This window comes from Zootermopsis nevadensis, unplaced genomic scaffold, assembly GCF_977971745.1.
Source record: "Zootermopsis nevadensis isolate Lab colony 2312 unplaced genomic scaffold, Znev_1.0 Znev_ptg000025l, whole genome shotgun sequence".
In the NCBI taxonomy this organism is placed as follows: domain Eukaryota; kingdom Metazoa; phylum Arthropoda; class Insecta; order Blattodea; family Termopsidae; genus Zootermopsis; species Zootermopsis nevadensis.
The window spans coordinates 4,267,076-4,288,093 of NW_028259157.1; the positions used below are offsets into that span (position 1 = coordinate 4,267,076).

Consider the following 21,018-nt stretch of genomic DNA (forward strand, 5'->3'; position numbering starts at 1 on the left):
TTCACAGTTGCTACATGTCTCTGTGACAAACCTGCAGCTAGTTTGTTTTCTTTGGTAAATCACCAAGAGACGAAGACTCGTTGAATCCGCTCCTTGGACCGGATCCATCGAGCGCAGTTCAACCACCACTTGCAAAACGCGATGAGGTTTACTTTGTACATAATATCCATCCACCCGCAGCTGCGGCATGAAGATGCTCCCGACTCACTGACGTTTTCAGAGTGGCGCCAAACCGAAGCGAGTGTTTGCAAACTGATACACTGCTTCGTCTGATTTGCAAAAGGCCTGTGTACAAATTTAGTTTGGAGAAGTAGGATCTGATGTTATCACGGTGATTAGTACGAAGATGGCCGTCTTAAGATGCAGCCATCTTAGTCGGCATAAGCCGTGGGATGGATGACAGAGGTTCGATTCACGGCAAGGGCAGATGTTCTTCTCGTGACTACCGCGTCACGACAGGTCCTTGAGCCCACCCAGTATTTAACGGGGCTCTTTCCCTGAGAGTAAAGCTGACCAGTCATCGTCCAGTGCTGAGGTTAATAATTCCCCACATCTTCATGATGTGGTGCTCGCTTAGTTAAGTGCCAGGGAATACTTTATCCCGCCTATACTTATTCTCAAATTTTATTCCTCCGACTGTCGCGTTTAAACTTTACGTGAACTCAGAGAACAGAGTAAGGGGAATCCTGAATGGATTTCTGTCTGCCCAGAACAGCGGTCTACTTTGTGCACGAAAGTTCAATAAACAGAACAAAGTAACAATAATATTACTAAGACACCTCTTACTCAAGAATAGTCTAAATAATTCACACCATAGGTACAAGTGCACTGCACTTGAAATCACTCACTCTAAACAAACTGTTGAAGATCTACCACTGAGAAATAACACTATATTTCAAAATTAATTAGGGCCTGCTGTTATATTTCTGTTCCGAAAAAAAATGTAGATAATTAAGAGCAGAACGACTGCACAGGAATAGAATATACCCTCAAATTCTAGCCTAATCTAACCTGTAGTTCTAGCAAAAATGTGAAAAATTCGGCTCTATGGCACTCTGAAATCGTGAAAGTCTCTTATTACACATCAGTACTTGTATAAACTTCATATCAATCGAAGTACGGGGACACCAAATATTGATAGGGCGACTAATATAAAACACTGTGGGAAGGTGTGGATGCATGGCATTAATGGGGAAACAAACAATGCATGTAAAAGATGACTGCTGTCCTCCAGAAGACAGCAATCTTCAGACTCACTGTCGTGAAAACCTCAAATCCTACATGTAAAAGTTGACTGTCTTCTGGTTTATTGAGCTCTGTAGTCTCCTACAGTTTACCGACGTTTCAAAGATGCTTGCAGCATCCATCACGGAAACCAATCGGACAAGGCAGAACCCTGGCCAACGTTCAATCCTGTCTCAAACCAATTCCTTGCGCCCGGCTTACAAATCGCCCTGATGATGGAAGTAACAAATAGCTCTGAAACGTCGGTAAACCCCTACCAGACTACGCGGCGCAACAACAACAACAAATCATCGCCGTGACAACTTCAAATCTTACAGTTTTTGTTTGTTTGTGATTTACTTAACGGTTCTCAGTAGCTCAAGACCATGTAACGTCCCGCTGTTAAAGTAGGGGCAAAACGTACTCCTTGCAGTAGGTCTGGAAATTTGTTGGTGCTGGATGAGTGAATGAATCCCCCTCACCCCAATTACGAAATTTCGAAACAAATCTAAAAGAATAAAACGAAATCGCTTCTACAAAGGCAAATTCTGATTTTATACATTATAACTTAACAAGCACAAGACTGGATGGAAGTGGGTAACGTTATTCAGAGCAGACTACAAATATTTTACAAATTCATTCCTTAGGATCCAGCTTATGCCAACTGTTCATTTATTGCATGTCAAATCACAATACGGATACCAAGACGTGCAGTCGTTTTTTTTTTCACACCACTCAATAACGTTTTAAAACAAACGCTGCTGTCCTTGGTCGGATTTATATTTCACGTTATGCTCCAATGTTTAAACTCGTATGGACCAAAATAAAACTTCCATGTCTAAGTGTAGAGAGTTACCACTGTAGCCTCCTTCATCAGTAACACGCAACAGACAGGAAAGGTACTGTCAGTAGTAACGCAGGTAGACATTTACACACGATCGCGCGTTCACCGGTTAATTAATCTGTAGTCTAAGCTTATAGATCAATAACGTGGTAGACAGATGGGCAGACACGCGGCTCACTTAGGGTTCCAAATTGTAAACTCTCTTTTAAAACATACTACTACTACAAAAAACCCATTAGCTTTAAACATCAATTACTGTTAAGCAGTGTAAATTCTCAAATGTCATTCCGCTCATTCAACAGGCGGAACTGAATATGTTACATGAAACTAATGTTCGCAGTGCACAGAGCACAAAATCGAGGTTCCTAAAACTGCCGGAAAATACTGTTCCCCCATCAATATGAGACTACTTTCTCAGTCCAATGCACGTACACATGCGGTATATAACAGTGACTCAAATGGCTTTCTCCTGATTTCCGGGTGTCACTGAGAGTCCAGAGGGGATTAGAGGACCAGTGTAGTTGATTTCACGGAAACTTTTACATACTACTTTATATGTTATGTCTAACTATAAGGAAATAACATGGAATGTTAATCTTTGAGAACGAAGTCCTGAGAAAATTTGGACCACAGAACGAGAATGACAAAATTACACATTTAAAAACTTCAGGTAGGCCTATATTGTTAGGGCGATTAAATCAGTTACGATGAGACGGTCACGGAATTCAGCACTCATCAGGATGATGAGGAATGCACACATATTATTAGCCGGAAACCCAGAAATTAATATACAACGAACCTGACACAAAAAGACAATATTAGAATGGATAGTCATGAAATAAGATATAAGGGTGTGGACTGGGCTAAACTGGCATACGATATGATACAATGGGCTTTTGTAAACATGGTGCCGTGTTTTCGGGTTCCATAAAATGGATACTTTATTGGATTTATTAGGCAACTATAAACTTTTGAAGAAAGACCTTGCAACATAAAAGCTGGCGAATTTCGACTTAACTAAGTAACTGTACATTATAATGACGAATTCGAAAATAAAAGTTTGAAAATGGTTCTTGTCAATGGACCCCGGTCATTACTTTGGATGGTTTAATCTTATGACGGAAGTAGAGCCAGCTTCAGAAACGTTGTGCATTATTAAATGTCAAAGACTATGAATTAGTTTGCTGAACTATGACATTATTAGTGCACTGCGTAACAAATAATGCTCGTCGTTCATAAAATATTGAACCAAACCCAGAGAATTCGGAACAGAATCACGTGAACTCTCAGCTAGAACTTGCACTTAGGTTTCACATACCAGGGCCTAGTCCAAGGGCAGAACTATGCCTGTATCGCCAGATATATTAAATATATCTGACTTCATCTAGTCATTTCGTTCAATTCCTAAACGTTATATTTGAAAGCGTTGTTAAAAGTGTCTATATACCTGTAAGTTTACAAAACGTAAAAGAATTTTTTGTAGTCTTCGCCGTCTAAAATTCTGGGATAAAATTAACTCAGCGTCTTCGTGCCATAAATTCCACAAAAAATGTAGCCATGAATTTTAATGCCCAAGATGACAACATTCAAACGACATGAAGGTTATCTGCTGTGGTTATGATAGTTACTACTGTTTATAACATGTTGATACTCAAGAAAAGTAATAACTTTCGAAATATGGGCCTCTCTTGTGTGTCTGGAATATAAATCGTGTTTTTATGGAAATAAGTGACGTACTGGTGACAGGAAAATCATCATCCACACAGTCTTGAAAATCTCACATATCGGTAATGGCCACTTGGACGGGCAGGTAAGGTAAGCTCTTGAAATGTCGCTTCATGAGAAGTGTATTAATATTAAATGTAACGACTCTTATTCAACTGTGGAGGGTAAATCACGCCAAATTATATGGCAAGATGATCATAAATTGTGAGTACGTAAGGATTTGGAAGGAGGCAGTCGTGGTCTGTTTCAACATACCAACCTGCCATCCGCATACAACAACACAGTGCGACTTTCCAGAAGACAGCCATCTTCATTTTGTATAAGAGTTATATGGGCCCCACAGCCACTATGAATTAGATTCTTATGAGGAGGAATGTCCTAATCTCCTTGTCGAGATTCTAAGTCCCGTCCTCTAGTCCGTAGCCAATGTAATGACTGAGCGATCAAGGCACCTCTGAAGTATGGTAGGAATAAGAATATGTTAGATGCAAAACATAAATTTCATTAAGTGGGAAAACCCTGAATATTTTAAGACCGTCCAAATGAAACCGAACTGAAATCGCTTAAATTTTTCACCCAGTTAGTTTAATTTTTCATTGTAGCTCTTTCAGGCAAAGACAAATCTAAAGCCAAGTCTGTGTTTATATAAATCCAGGCACAGAAGATGTTTATGTTCACCGAGGGAATCTATCAAAAGTCGCATTCTGAGTGATTCATTGTAACTAAGTTTACAAAAGTGTTTCCTGCTGCGAGCAAGAAAGTACGTTTGGATTATACAGGCCTATATAAAAAAAAATAACCACAGCATACACACAGTTTTCAGCACAGTTCTGCAAAAATCTGCCCGCACGAAGGACATTTACATTCATGTTTTTTTTCTGGAATCCCTTCAAGATTCCGAAAGAAATCAGTCCATCTTCGTAACATGTGACAGTCTGTCCGTCTTCTGAATCAAACACGAGGCCTCGCATAAACTTGATAGGCCATAACCGACTTATTTTCGTGAAAATAATAATATGAAAAATACGCCTGTGGATCTCCGTACTGGCAAACTCGCTGGCATCGACTACGTGGGGACGTGATGAAAGATGTATAAACACACAGAAGATTAACAGCAAACGAGTGAAACTGAGAATATGATCGTGTCTAATATGCAGAATTCCTGCACTCAAGTTGTTTGAATGAAAAACAAAATCGAGAGGAGAGATTTCGAGATTCGACCCGACGTCAGAAACGTTATGAGCTACGACAAATGAGGCACGCACTTGGAACTGGATCACAGTCAAGAAATAAAACTCACCTCCCTGTTTCTGGCTGAAGACATTTAATGTTACGCTCTTTGCCTTGAATTCAGACTCTGCCAATGAAGAGGCGCGGTACAAAATATACATTTTTTTAGTTACTAGATATTGCAGAGAGGCCTTGTGCCGCTTGGTCGCGGGGACGGTGGGTTCGAATCCCACTCAAGCCATGAATGTTTTTCTGTGTTGTGCTGTCCTGTGTACAGGTAGAGGCCTTGCGACGGGCCGATCCCTCGTCCAAGGAGTCCTACCAAAATGTTTATAGATCAAACCAACTAATAAAAAGTTGGGGACCCGTAAAGGGTACCGGAAAATGTAGAAACATTGTTAAACCGGAATAAGAAGAATAATATATTGCAGAGAGAGGGGTGGAGGGGATGCGAAGTGGTAGTAACTATCACTCTCAGGGGGCTTAAACGTTTTACTGAGAAATGTTCCACAGTGCGAAATAAGATTTTAACTCGGCTCAAATTAAATGAATATAATACGTTTAGAAATTCCACATAAACCACACTGTGTTTCCGTGTTGAAAAACATATGGTCTTCATTATTAAAGGATTTTTATGGAAAATACTTGATTAAAAAACCAGTGCTCGAACTTTTTCATTCCGCGGATTCCCAAATCCGATCAAAATTTTTTTAAGGCTTTGCAGACCCAATAACAAAAATTCTAGTTAGGACTCGATAGCAACAGACATTTATTCATTATATACAACAAACATGTTTATTGAATATTAATAAATCAAACCAAATCCTTTTCATGTAAAAATGATGCAACTCCGATAATGCAAGGCGATCAAAATATCTTCTGTCGCAACAAAACAGATGGGGAATTTCTATACTGGTTTATCTATACCACTGTATTCTATTTTTTAACAAGCTAGTTTATTTTTCTTAAATATTTAAATATCTGGCGGCTCCTTGGGGGCCGCGACTCCCAATTTAAGAAGTACGAAACGATTTTTAAACCCTGTTTCTCCATAATATATTTTAATACTATTCCTACATACAGATCTCAAAAGAGGCTTCCCAACAATTTATACAGTACCGGTATAGGCTTCCAATTTCCTCCCTCTGTGCTACATGTCCTGCCCATCTCACTTTTCTTGATTTAACCACACCAAAAGTATCAGATGAAGAAGACAAGATAAGAAAGTCCCAATAGGGTAATGTTCTCTCCAGTCCTTGTTAATTCATCTCACGTAAGTCCAAATATTTCTCTGCAGTACTCTGTTATGAAAACACCCTAAATTTACGTTCTTCTCTTTGAGTGAGACAGAATGTTTCAAGTTTATACAGGTCAACAAGTGAAATTACAAGACAATGATTTTATTTTACGAACTAAATATTAGCAAGCATTTCCCGAATTTAACATTTCATTTTCATTATAAAAAGACTTTCGATTATTACTGCTGTTTTCAAGAGCTTGAATTCTGCCAAATTTCCACATCTTTTCTACTGTTACCATAATCAAATCTTAGAACGTATTTAGTTATTCAAAGCAATAGTCAATTATATACATTAATCCAGCAGTTTCAAAATGCTAAAATGCCACATGAAACAAAAGTGTGTAATGCACACGGATATAGTGGCTTTGCAATACAGGCAGGCTATTATGAGACACAGAATGATAAAATGTGGGAGTTTCATGTTATCATTATCAGAAACCATTATTTTTACACTGTTCTAAAACGAAGGTGCCATGCCTAAAGAGTGATACAGCAATGCAGAATGTACCACCCTGACGACTGGCATTACCTTTAGGAGTCTGGATAAAGAAGCAGCTAAGGAAAGTAATTGGAACAAAGTCTAATATGGTCTTCTCTACTACCGAGGCGTTACTGGGCACACACACGTAACACACAGGTCTCTCTTCACGATCTACTTCACTCACTGTCACTGTCTTGAGGAAGGCGCGGTAGAGGCCACTAAGCTCGTTCCACGAGGCTTGTGGTTGCCCTTTCGTTTCGTCCCAACCGTACATCGTGGACTGACCGACGCCGCCAGCGTACCTCACAACCTCATCCTGCCTACTGATCTCGCGTAGCCCCTCCCACCCCATGGAGTGAAGGAAGAAGTGTCGGGGACAGCAACCGATTTATGTGGCCCGGATTCATGGACACTTCACTTCCTGTACGAGGTTTTCTGGTGAGTCACCCTTTCCTGTGGTCCTCAAATCAGGCAGTCCCCGTTCTTTTTCAATCTTCATTAAACGCACTTCACCCGCGAGTCTAATACGTTGGGGCCCTTCGAAAGTGAGGTTGGCCTACAAAAACGCATTTTCGGAAACTGTGTATCTGATGTTATAGACGTGAACTGTAACGGAGCATACTTCCACAGAGAAGAAAATAGCGTTATGAAAATCAATTCAATGCAAAAAGAAGTTTAAAAAACAAACTAAATTTGTACCCGTGGTTACGAGCCACGCCCTAAAGGTGTGTGTGGGGATAATGGAACAAAGCTCCATGCATTCTTAACCAAGGCACTTGATGAAAATCAGGTCTATCCGCTTCGCACAGCCTCCAGTGGCCACCGGGGACGGACCTACACCCCGATCTCGAAGTGATGAGAAGACGTTAGGAAATGCAAGCACAGCGTAACAGTTCTGGTGCGTTCGCGTAGACAGACAGACCGATTGTAATAGATGCTTTGCAACGTTGCGAACGCGGCTAGAAATCCCCAACGGGAATCGAACTGTCGTCCAAACCGTAGCCAGCCATGTTCATACTGTGCTATGTCGATTCCAGAAACTAATGAAAGTCATAAAAATTGACTGAGTTCAAATATTAATCAGCCATTTGTACAGAGATTGATCAATGAACGGTGAATCAATGTCGGTGTTTACAGCGCATTGAGAAACGTCTCTTTAACATTCACGTCCAACTATTTACGTCTCCCCGTAGTGCATCTCACGTGTTACGACGAGAAACGAAAATATCCAGTACTTCGCGCAACGCAATTTAATCAGATAAACAAAAACAACACGAGATGTTTTTTTTTTGGGGGGGGGGGCATAATTCTTGCGATGAACATTTCGAACTAACTGATTTAAATGTTACCAAAATATGTCCTAATCTACTGCTGTAATTGTCTCGGTGAGAAAATGTGTGGGAAATATTTGAATCAGACCGGCAGCCACTTCAGCCATAACGGCAGACGTTTCAGCCACACGCTGGGACCTGCGTAATCGTGACATCATCATCCTCCCCCATCCTCCCCAAAAATTGGGAGTTATGAAATAGGTTGGCCTCCATTCACGTAAGTATCTGATGTTTATGGAATCCCGGAGAAACGATTCTGGGAACTAATGGCTATCTGAGTAACTCGTGAAAACGAATTCAGACAATCCACGGAAAGCAAAATTTCTGTTCCTTTTGATTTTAACATACGCTTCCTGTGTTCGCTTTCGAAATTTATCCTCAAATATCTCCAATTGTGATAGATTTGTTAATAGACTCTGTTTCGTTCGTAACTCAGATAATGTTATCGTCAATAAGCAGTGCCAAGTGAGCGTTTCATGATATGAAAGAACGACTGAGGAAAACCGCAAATATCTGGCTTGATGGTGAGGCAGAAACTCTGACCGCGTGGTGTCAAATTCAGTGAAACGTGTTTCAGCTAACTGTGATGTTTAGCTGAAATGGACCCAATGATCCATTACTTCGCATGATAATTTGCTGGCCTATTACGGCTGGTGTTCCTCATTTGCGTGAGCTGCGGGACTGCATAATACTGTTGGGCAAATTCGAAAGGACAGAAAATTATTAGACTTCGCGCCATTTGGATTGAGTAAATTTGACAAAAATATTCAATTTTATCCGACGTGCCGTGTCGGAACGCTCCCTTTATCAACAGTCAACTCAGCACGCAGGGGAATGAATCATACTCCCACATCAAGCGCCTTCTACATTTTATGTACTCAATTGCCACAGACTTACTAATGCTCAGGCGCTGCCGACACCTTGCCGCAAAGAAAAGGAATGAGACTCAGTAGCAAATTACCATAACTAATTTCTTTTAAAAAACTCTTTCATGCATAAATTTACATTATGTAAAATGTCATTTTTCTTTGTGAGATTTGTTAATTTGATTCAGTACTGTATTTTCCTCGTAATTTATCAATACTGCAAAATGAGTTATATCTTGATATGATACTTACCCTCGTCTTTTTCGTTAGTCTTCAGTATTTTCAGACTCTGCTGAATATTACATATCATTACATGTCAATACGCAAGATATTTACGATGTGTGTAACATGGGAAAGTACAAAGTGCATGCAAACGTTTGTACAGGTTGAGGAAGCTAAAATCACTACTTGCCCGTGACGTGTCCTCCGGTGGTAGGTAGAGGGATGTTATTCAACTGTACTGGGCGGTACTGATGCTGACCAGGGTGTCGCGTATCCTTGGTAACTGTCGTCTGCTTCACGTATTCCTCTGATCCAGCCTGTAAACAAAACGTGAGTTTCGTCCTGAAAGACCACTGAATTACCAGAAGGTAAAGGTGCCCAAACCGGTTGAATGCTGTCACTAAATTTTCTGCACTGCGTTTAACGTACAGGATAATCAAAATTCACGAAATCCATTCCTGGCACATGTTCTATTTGTCAAAAAATAAATTACATTGAAATCAGAAAAAAAATATGAAGTGTTGAAAACGTCCACTGCGATCAGCGATGCATGCATTCACTCTTACCCGGTAAAGAGTTTGTTTACCGGACGATATACCGTCGATTTCTTTGACACAAGAGAATCGGGAAATATACCCCCAAACTCATTCTGGAAAGTTAAATAAGAACGTGATTCCAGGTAGTGTTAGACAATGAAGTCGTTTCGCTTGTGAAAAAGACACCCTTGCACTTTCATTGCTGAGGGACAAAACCACTAAAATATATTTGATACGGTTCCTGACCGGGATTGAAAAGGGTGCTCCATAATTCCTGTTCGATGCAATACTGACAATCCATTCGACAGCGTGGTTTCTATTTATTTTGTCATGTTACTAAATTAAGTGTTTCAACTTCGGTTCTAGTTTCCTGTTAGCAATCAAATTCAGAGAACATCGCCTAAAAGAAACCTCTTTTTCTAAACATATCTGTGGGGGTGTGTGAATCGAATTAAATTATGGGCAGCATGAAGACAAAACGTTAAAATGTCACGAAAATCACCATGTCAATGCAACCTGTATTCTCGCGAAGATTCAAACCGGAGACCTCAACGTAAGTGAAATCCGTTTCCGATGCAAATATTTGTTCGATGTGAACACATAAAATATTTCGCCAATAATTATATTAACCGACCAAACAACGTAAGTACTAAAATCAAGACTGAATTCCATTCTAAAGTTTCTGTTATTCAAGCACACTTACCGCCATCCATGTCGGACCAACAATTAATCACTATGTATGATTTGAGGTTTTCACAGCAGTAAGTATGAAGATTTCTGTCTTCTGGGTTGTTGCGCTGCATGGTAGATGTTTATCAACGTTTCAGAGATCATACTGCCTCCGTCATCAGGGCGATTCAGTAAGACCTCTGAAACGTTGGTAAATATCTACCAGACACACAACCCAGAAGACAGAAATCTTCAATTAATCACTAAATGGTGTCTGAGCAGTGAAGGCACAGAGATGACGATGATGCTCTTTTGGTTAAAGCCCTGAAGATGGAGGCAGCATCTCCCATGTTTCTCTGAATCGTTGGTTATCTACCTACGAGTCTACACGGAGTCACAACCTCAAACAACATCGTCATCTTTACCGCTGTCAGAGACTCAGATCTCAGAAGGTACAGAGACAGTCGAATGGGACACAATAAACAAAGAAATAACTACCTCAACAAAAACGCCTTTTTTGTATATTGCGTAAGACAAAGACCAGAGAGATGAATGGACCTAGGACGCAACAACTGCCAAGAAAAGATGGGTGTAAATTGTGATGTGTTACAGAATGAATGAAAGTTGGCAAGCAATCAATCAGCCACAGACAATGTGCAGATTTTAAGCGATGTAAAACAGACAGTAATTAGCACCTCAAACCTTTGCCAACTGTCACATATCTATTTTGTTTAACAAAAACGAAAAGTTATTTAAGACAAAAGCGCACTCTTGGAATTTCAATACATCTACCTCTGAAGCGGCTAACATTGTCTACATTCAACAAGAAGTTCTGAGCTTCAGAGGGGGATAAACCGACCTCCATCCACTGTCACTGTGTTGACACGCGTTTAGCATTCCTTGACATTCGTCCCGCAGGATAAATACACAACGGTGTATTGAAAAAGCGTTTAGGAGCAGATGCATCCAAACGCATAACACGATGCATTACGAACACAGAGATTAGAGGGCCCAACCAGGAATACCTAAAGAACACTCATCTCGGTGGCTGCAAATATCCTACATGTTAAACAAGTTTTTCTAAACGTTTTCACTCAAAATAGCTGTCTTCTTGGTTACTGTGCCGTGCAGTCCAGTAGAAGTTCACAGACGTTTCAGAAGTGCTTGCTGCATCCATCATCAGGGCGATGAGTAAGCCCAGACTACACGACGCAACAACCCACAAGACAGCTCCTTCATACTCGCCGCCGTGAAAACCCGAAATCTCGCGTTCTCATTAAAGTTTGGAAGAAAACACTAAGATGTGGTATTTTGAACTATTATGAACGTCACGGGAGACCTATGGGTAAATGCGAGGACTAAAAAGAATTAAGTAGAATCTGAGGTTTTCACGGCGGTAAGTCCGAAGATGGCCGTCTTCCGTGTTGTAGCGCCATGTAGTTTACCAACGTAACAGATGTCCTTGCTGCGTCTAACATCAGGGCGATCGTCCTGATGATTGAGGAAGCCATCTACAGAAAAATTGACTTCAGGCCTTCTGTGATAGTGAACAGTCTAACTGCAAGATTATGTGAAACTTCGGGTTCCGTATAAGCAAGAAATTTCTAAATCAACTGTACGGACACCATCTTCCCTACACTACAGTTTGTTGCTTTTGTAACTGGATATATACTTAATCAGTGAACATTAAAGCTTGTAAATTAATTGTTAATTACACATATAATGTAACTGGGAGATAAACGGATACAAAAAACAAAATATGGGTATTAAATTCCGAAGGTCCACACACAAATTCCCTAATTTTAGCGGTGTATATGGTGTGTGCGAGTGCGCGCGTGTATATAATTCGTACACTAAGTCACCAGAGGTCAATGAACCATTATAGACCAGTTCATTTCTATGAGTAGACGATTTGGAAGTTATATACGGACTTCGGCATTTTCAGGGATCTGTACAGCATTCCAAAGATAATAAACACGTGGGCCTGTTCTCGGAATGGGAGTGAGTCAGCTCCAGACAAACTACACATCGCAGTCCCCTGTAAATCGAGACTCGGTATTCCTACACACAACTAAGAACGAGCACTTCCTCTTAAAAACTCTTCATTTCTTATTTAACAACAAGAATTCGCATACACATCGCGACATAAGTAAAGCAAGCGATCAAACGTAGAAAAAGTAGGATTTGAGGTTTTCATGGCGATGAGTCCGAAGATGGCTGTCTTCTGGGTTGTTGCGCCGTCATCGTCCTGAAGATGGGGGTAGTAAGGACCTCTGAAACGTCAGTAAACTTCTACCGGACTACACGGCGCAACAACATAGAACACATCCATAGAATACATTAAGAGATTTCAGGTTATCCCGGCAGTGAAGATGTTGATGCTGGTGTTCCAGGACTTGACGCCGTAAGGACTTGCAAGTAATACAAACATTTCGGAGAAACATACTGTCTCCAACTTCAGGGCTGAAAGAACGGAGGATAGATGACATAGAGTGGTGATTGGAAATCAGAAGACATTGAAGAACCGATAATTAATTACACATCACCGCGATAAAACCAAAGTTTTATAGTTACATTTCGCTGTGGCTCCCGGGTGTTCATTCTGTCAACATTAACTCTTACTTACACAAGAAGTAACATATCGATTAGAGTTTCTGATGGCTTTAGACACCATCATGTCTTTCAGTTTGTTCACATTTCTTGAACACCATGGCTGAGACACTTCTTCTTTAACAAATTTCCCATAAAGAGAAGCTCAGTGCTGTCAAGTCTATCATACGAGGCTGGACTTTGGCTCCTTTCGACTAATCCAACGACCCACAACTATAAAAATCTATTCCATCTCAACCCTTTTAAACTAGTGGTAAATATATGTACCGCCATTTTATAAACTGTATTTTGCTCATGTGGTATCGTATGATTCTCAGAAGAATAAACAGCATAAACCAAATAATCTTTGAAACTGAGAAACGTTGTTTCAGGTTCTCAAGGTTACGAGGATAATGTCTGCCTTCTGGGTTGTTGCGTCGTGTAGTGTGGGAGATAACCCTGATGATGTAGACAGCAAGCACCTCTGAAACGTCCATAAACTTCTACTAGACTACACGGAGTTACAACCCAGAAGAGAGTCCTATTATATTAATTTCAGTAAGAGGCTCATTAATCCATTTATCTGCACTGTTGCATTTCCCATAATTACTCGTTCCCAATGCAAGTACAAAAAACTTCTGCACTTATGACGAGTGAGTGTTCTTTCCCGTGTTTTCTCAAGTCATAAAAATAGAATGTGTAAACGAGACTTTTGAGACAAGCTGTCATGTAAGGCAGTGGTTTCCAAGCTTTTCTGGCGAACCGCCGAGTGTCTTCGTACTAGTAATTATGTGGCTGGGAATAAAATTAGGTGTGAAGAAGTGAAGTCCCCGCTCACCATTAATGGGACTTTAGAGGTGGCTCTTCGTAAAACTTTCAATAAACGTAAAGTTTTCTGAAGTTAAAAAGCTCGAACAAACTGCATGTTATTATAAAGTGATTTATATATTGACTCTTACCAAAATACAGTTTATGAATTTCCATAAGAATGGTGATATCAAAGGTCGCAGCTGAGTGGTAAGAGCCCAATAGTTTTTAATAATTTCCATTAATCCTTCCCACAAACTGCAAGGATAGTAACACCTTCAAAAAAGCCAAGATCGCTTCTTTCCACATTTCTCCAGCTCTTCATTCACAATCGTCTTTCAACTGATGCTACAGAATTAATTAACCAGAAAAAGTCATTTAATAAACAAAGCATCAATAAATACTGGTTACGTTCCTGACTATTCTACGAACTCCACTTGGCTAAACAATTTCATTGCCGCGGTTGGCAATATGAGAAAAAGTTTCTGAACAGAATCTTAACTTCTGAGAGCAAATGGGTGATGGAGAGTAAACACACTTCAACAAATACAATTTTACAAATTAAATTTTAAAAAAAACTAACCACATTCCTTCAATCAGAAACACGAATGACTCAGGATTCTGGATTAAACCATTTTATTTCTTCGTTGTGGGATATTAAAATTCTCGCAGCACTTTCTAGCCCTTAAATTGTGAGAAATATTTTAGTTCGCACTCGCGTAATTTATTTTACTGCACTTCTTACCATTGGTGTCAGGATGATACAAGTAAACTCTGTTTGTGCAGCGGTAAGTAGACCAAGTCGACGATCTAACGAAGCATCATAAATGCCTCGGATAATCCAAAGTTCACTGACTTCTGAAATCGTCTCAGTTCATCGTTTGCATTGACGTTACGATTAACACGGCGCGGCATTCAAACGAAAAAGAAATTTCAGTGCTTGTGAATGAGTCCAAAAATACGAATGCGTCAGTGCCAAGTCGTTTCCCTCCACTTATTTTATAGTTATTGTACATTATACCAGCACATTTCCCGTCATGAATATTCGCGAAAATCTATAGCGCTTGAAACACATTTTATTAAACAATGTTACAAAACAGTATATAAAAATAAAAGAAACATTACTAAATATTTGTTTAATTAGGGTAGCTGCGAAGCGTTAACACATAAATATCTATGCCTCCATTACCAAGGTAATAAGTCCCCCTGATGATGAAGGCAGTAAGCTCCTCTGAAACATCGGCCAACACCTACTACGGTGCAGCAACACACAGGACAGATATCTTCATCTGTTAAAATGTAACTGACCATTTTCAACATTTCACTTTTAAGCTCGGGTATTTCATGCAGATATATTTCAGGATAATAATAACTGAGCTTGATGCTCATTTGTAAGGTTGTTTGGCTTCCATATAGATATTTATTCATTACAAAACGTGGTATAATTAGTTTTCTCGAAGGCCTTGCTGTATGCTACTTCTCTTTTGAAAGTCTCACGTAAACAATAAATCTAAAACCATCCTACCTGAAATTATTCGGTAATCAAAAAACTATTGCAGATATCAGCTTTTAGTACAAAATGTTAATCATAAAACCAGCAGCTAACACCAGCCTTTCCGATACTTATTTGCTGTAACTAATCTTCAGTGCCGGTATATCAGATTATAAACAATTTCAGGCCTATATGTTTACCAATTTTAATTCTTCCACATGCAAAAATTAACTTCAGATATGATTCTTTGCTAAATCTAATAGAATAGTTTGTATTTTTTTTTCTTTTTGTATTTATGCTTACGCACAATGAAGGAACATCGGCACACACATGACTGCTTTAAGTCGTAACTCTGAATATTCTTGGATATAATAATGTGCTAAGAAAATGTAAAAAAGGAGGAAATAAAAATATCCCTTTCTTTATGAACTACACGAATATAAAAAAACGAGAAAGATTTGTGTAATACAGGATCCATATACACTATATCTGATGTCTGTGTACATAAGATTATCTTAGTGCAATGCAGGTTATTTAAATCATAATTATATGTGTATATATATGCATACATATATATACTACTACAAAACCAAAAAATATAATCACCACTACACAGAACTATGTAGTAAGTTACATAGTTTTCCTGATACCGCAGCCAGAATGCATCAGTCAATAGGAGACTGGCTACGAGCTGCATGCCGCCTTTCAGTTTTCGGCTACAACGTCTAGACCAGCTCTAGAGCTTTCTGTTTCTGTTTCCAGTCCAATGGGTAAATGGGAGAATAAAGCGGGTGAATCACGAAGGTGACTGACTACTCACCCAGTCTAGTGTCGAGGTCCGCAGAGCTTGGAGCGTTAACCCTCACACCTCCCCTACGCCTTCATAACACTGCGTTCAGGCATTAACTTTAACTATAAACCCACATATTTCCTCTACGTTTATTTCGTACACACAATACAGACTCCAAAGCCACGACGCGGCACAAAAGTTCATGAACTTTGCTAAACTAACCAAATTTTTGTTTCATTAACACAACGCAAGATCAACGTTACACATTAATTCTTCGCCAAATTAACAAAGAACCAACCTTGCAATTCCAGCACAACGGTTTTGGGGGGCCCTTCCACGGGAAGCTTGGCTCCAAGACGCGGCTCATCATTAAAACACTAGTGCTGAACATGGCAACCGAGAAGAGACTGTTCTGTACGGCCTGCAACACCAGGCTGTTTTGATACGCCATACGTCAATGGAAAGGGGGGAGATCATAACACGCCTTTGTCAATAGACCTACTTTTCTAACACACAGCATCACCACAATTTCTTACAGTGCAAGTCCTCTCATGCTGAAGAATTTTCAAGAAGCAACCAAGGTGGGAACCAAAATGCTAACGTCGATGTTAAATTATTGCGGGAAAAAATAAATACCACAAAGAAAAAAAGCATAAACTGTGCAAATGTTATCATCAGGGCGATCATCGCCAAGCTGATGGAGGCAGCAGCACCTCTGAAACGTCAGTAAACTTCTACAACACAATTACGCGAAACAACCCAGAAGACTTATCTCCAGCTTCTGTAGCTGCTAACATTCCAAGGAAGATATTGCCTGCACCATGAAGCTACTCCAGGCGTGTGATAAATATTGTTGTGGTTGTTGTTGTCGTCGTCGTCGTAGTATCCATCAGTACCTTCCAACATCACCGGTTGATATGTATGTATAAGTATAATAATATACGTTTAAATCGAGCAAGATAATTCTACCACTTCTGGGTCTGTCCACAGTAAGCCATTAACTTATTCCTAGTTAGGTATGTGACCAATTGCAGGCAGCATCGTCTCCTGTAAACCTCTTCAAACGGCTTTTTAGTGCCGACTTCTGCTGGCATACTTTATGACGTAGCCCCTGTTGCTGTCTTAATACGCCACGTTCCTCAAATTCCACTTTATCAAAGTTCTTCTCTGAATATCTTTGGCTATGGTAATATATTACTAGCTTCTTTATCTTGGGCTTTATTCGTCGTCCGTTGAAAGCTTTTTAAAAGTCTTATGCATAAAAAATCCTTAGTCTTCAGGTAAAGCAGGAGAAACCTACTCTGTTGAGTCCGGTAACTTGGTCTACCGGACAGAACAGATGTCCCCCTCCCTACCAGAAGACAAAAGACGAAACATTCTTCAAAAAGTTGCAGCTTTTAACACTTTTAAAATTAAATTTAATAATAACGACAATAACCGATTACACTCATTTGCTATGATAATCACTATCGAAATGCCTCCAGAATTCCGTTTCAGACACACCTGCAGATTCTGGAAAACCCTAAGTAAGCTTCATCTATCCATCCTAACTAAATATACTGCAAATATTTATCTTCACATCTTATTCTAAGCTACGAGAGCTTCGTAGTAGCGCGTTGTTAATACACTTTTCAGTCTTTCGTTATTTACTGGCCTCAATCTTTGATATATTTCATAATATCACCGGATACAGCTATTAATGATATTAACAGTATTCATTCTAAATTACAAATAGGTTCGAAGGAATTGAATGTAATAAGAGATGTATTATTTTATTTCCTTAATCGGCTCCTGTAGCTGTTGAGTTAGAAAGTTCTCTCGTCTCTCACACGCGTAGAGAAACAGCTAAATGCAACCCACAGTTCCTACACAACACTGATGCAGTCCTCATGTTTTTCAAATTATTTTGATGCGTTTCCAGATGCTTCAACAATTACTCATCACCTGTTTACTTCACGCACGCTGAAGATTCATCGTAAGACTCTTGCATTTTCAATTTCCACCTTCACCATCTGCTAGTATGGCAATGTCTCCCATCAGACATTTCCTCTTTCTAATTCGGACTACGATATCCGAATAAACTCGCAACATCATAAAAACAAAATTTCGTCTGTGTATTCACATACCTTTAAGTTTGAATACAAACATAAACCACACACCGAATCACGTTCGGGAAAATATGCCTACTTCGTACTGTTGTGTCTTGCGACTGTCTCATCAGTCACAAATTCCAGTTTATTCTAACATGTTGAAATTACTTTATTTTTAAATCTATAAGCGGCTGACGATCCGTTTCACTTTACTTCTAATCTTTGTGCATAATCAGCATGTTTATTTCTTGATTATTCAGTGGCTTTCTACTGCTTACGCGGGTCGAGATCTCTCCTATGAGTGACGGAAGTATGACGTAAACAATGCGTCTCTTCCAAGCAAATGATACAACGCTTTAAAAGTTTTGGTAAATTTTAGTACAAAGCCATTTTATGACTGTTATGAAGTTACACCACGTAAACTTCCGTTTGAGCTTAAGTGTCAAATACTTAGACCAGGGGTAGCCAAATTCAGGCCCAATTTTGCTATGGCAGCAGCAGGAGAATTCTACTTGGACTACTAAGATCTACAAAACGTTCACAAAAGCCTATTCTCTGAACAATGACTACCCGACAGATGAAAGCTGTCAGCACACTTAGTTGCCAATCTCAAAACATTAATGTGGTTAGCGTGATGTAAAAACAGATAGAAAGAAAAAAACGAGAAATTAAAGAATAAAAAAATCAAGAAATGTAGAAGAAAACAAGAGTGCACATAAATAATTATATAAAAATAAAACAGAAGAATAAAAGTGAAGAGATGCAACAGACGAAATACTTGTCTAAATTTCGAGTTGGTGTATAATAACGAGACTGCTAATGTTCATGTCAGTCAACCTGATCCATACTGAACAGATTCACGTTTAATTCTATTAGGCTAGATCTCTGATCTCCAGCCGGCTAGAGCGGGCTAACGATGCATTTTGTCTGATTGGTTCTGCTGTGTTCCAGTGTAAGGAGTACCACTGTACCACGAAATTAAGACACAAGATCTTGTAATCTTCGTTTCCGAAAGTGTTATCCAGGCTAAAGTGGCTAACACGGTTAAAATGATAACGACCTGCTGTCTAATATTTATTTTATAGAGATAAAGACACTATATTGAGCACCTATAATTCCATTAACAAATCAGCTAACACCCTACCCACCACCTATGTCCATCGTTCACATCCACAAGTCTGTCATCGAACAATGTTTACATGAGTAGCCAGCCCTTCTGTATTTCAGTCCCGGGTGTCTTCTGCGATGCATCCTTCAGCCGGGGCTTGAAATTAATCACTCAACAACTAATTACTTTTATACTTCGTGTTCGACTTTTCAGCGGAGGCAGTGAGGAATGGTTTGATATGAGTTACTGTTACGGTAGCCTGGGTATAAAGTGACGTGTAAAATGTAAATGTACTATCCTAAAACCAGCCCGATGTTACAATACATCTCTCAGTAACGTTCCATCCATGGTTGCTATTATGGCGGAATTAATATGTTTATGAAGAAAGTAAACTGTCAAACTCAAATATACTTATAACTATTTATGCGCCCATGGTGACAATTTTAATACTGGATGTTACATAGTTACAAAATTCAAGTTAAATTTAGGAAATAAGGGGATAATCGAAAAAATCAGATGAGGAACTTGATTTATCCTCTCTTAAGTTCCTCTGTCTACAGTTCGATAGTATTTTACAATCAGGATTTATGAGGTTCTTTAGCACTATAATCTAAATCGTCATCCATAAATGATGCACACGACTTGTGTCCTCCAGAAGAATTGCGAGGTACTAAGGGCAAAAAGTCAAGGTACAAATAAATGCCAGTACCAAGAATCCGAAATAAACTAAATTCCTGACACCTCACCCAACACCTCCCTTCTAAACAAATTTCGTAACTTCTTCCACGTTTCACAATATTTCGGGAAGTCTTCTAAACCTTGCCTTCCCCCTCCCCCAAATATGGCAGCGGCATCCTCCGTCGCTCCAAGTGAATTGCGGAACAGTATCTTAAAATAGGTCATGGGCACATTCTCTGCAGTTTAAATCAACTAAACTTTATAATTTTCTAGGCACCTCCCCAAACATAGAGAAAAATAAATAAATATAAATTTACTAAACTACTCCAAAATATAAAAAATCCATTTAATGAGGCCAGAGGTCAAATGGCTTTAGCCAAAACCAACACATGGAGGCCATAATTCTTTAATTACGAGCTGCTTAACAGACATCCGTGATCCAAAGCAAAGAACGCCGGAACATTATCGAAAAGCATGAACACCATATGCTCAGTTGAATGTGCAATAACTTCAACGACATGTTTCGGTCCAACGAGGCCATCATCAGGTTCAATTCCCTGCTTCTATGTCACTACATTGGGTATTGCGTTTTCTCGATCTGATTATTCTAAATGATCCATCGCTGACTTTGCTAACCATTTAGGCAGTCTCAATAGCAAACGAATCCCTGGGTGAAAACTAACTCTACAGCCGACGAACAATGAGGCTCAGAAGTATATTAATTATGTTCTTATTTGTTCTGGCGCCGTGTGGACTAGCCGGCAGATGCCAACGTTTCGGAGAACCGCAATGTCTCCATCTTCTGGGCTGAAGCTCTGAAGATGGAGACAGTATGTTTCTCCAAAACGCTGGCATGTACCGATGGGTGAACACGGCGCCAAAACCCGGAATAACATTAGCATGCTTCGGTTTACTACGGTCCGATAAAATGATGCCTCTTGAATGGTTTGTCGTAGGATGAGAATTTATAATTTTAATTTAATCTTCAGGGCTGCAGCCCTGAAGATGATGCCAGTACGCTTATCCGAAACGATGA

At 39.6% G+C, this 21,018-nt stretch overlaps 1 protein-coding gene across 8 annotated transcripts in view; it reads right to left on the reverse strand.

Moving 5' to 3' along the window:
* The window catches only part of cher (filamin A protein cher), a 144,440-nt gene that overhangs the window by 29,401 nt on the left and 94,021 nt on the right, over window positions 1-21,018 (reverse strand). For 7 of the 8 annotated variants that reach the window (XM_022060777.2, XM_022060779.2, XM_022060776.2 and 4 more), the window contains one exon: window positions 9,414-9,540. In XM_022060777.2, the coding sequence (XP_021916469.1) occupies window positions 9,414-9,540 (127 nt within the window). Of the gene's footprint in view, window positions 1-6,852; window positions 7,081-9,413; window positions 9,541-21,018 lie in introns of those variants that run through there. The other variant, XM_087355775.1, reaches the window with a different exon arrangement.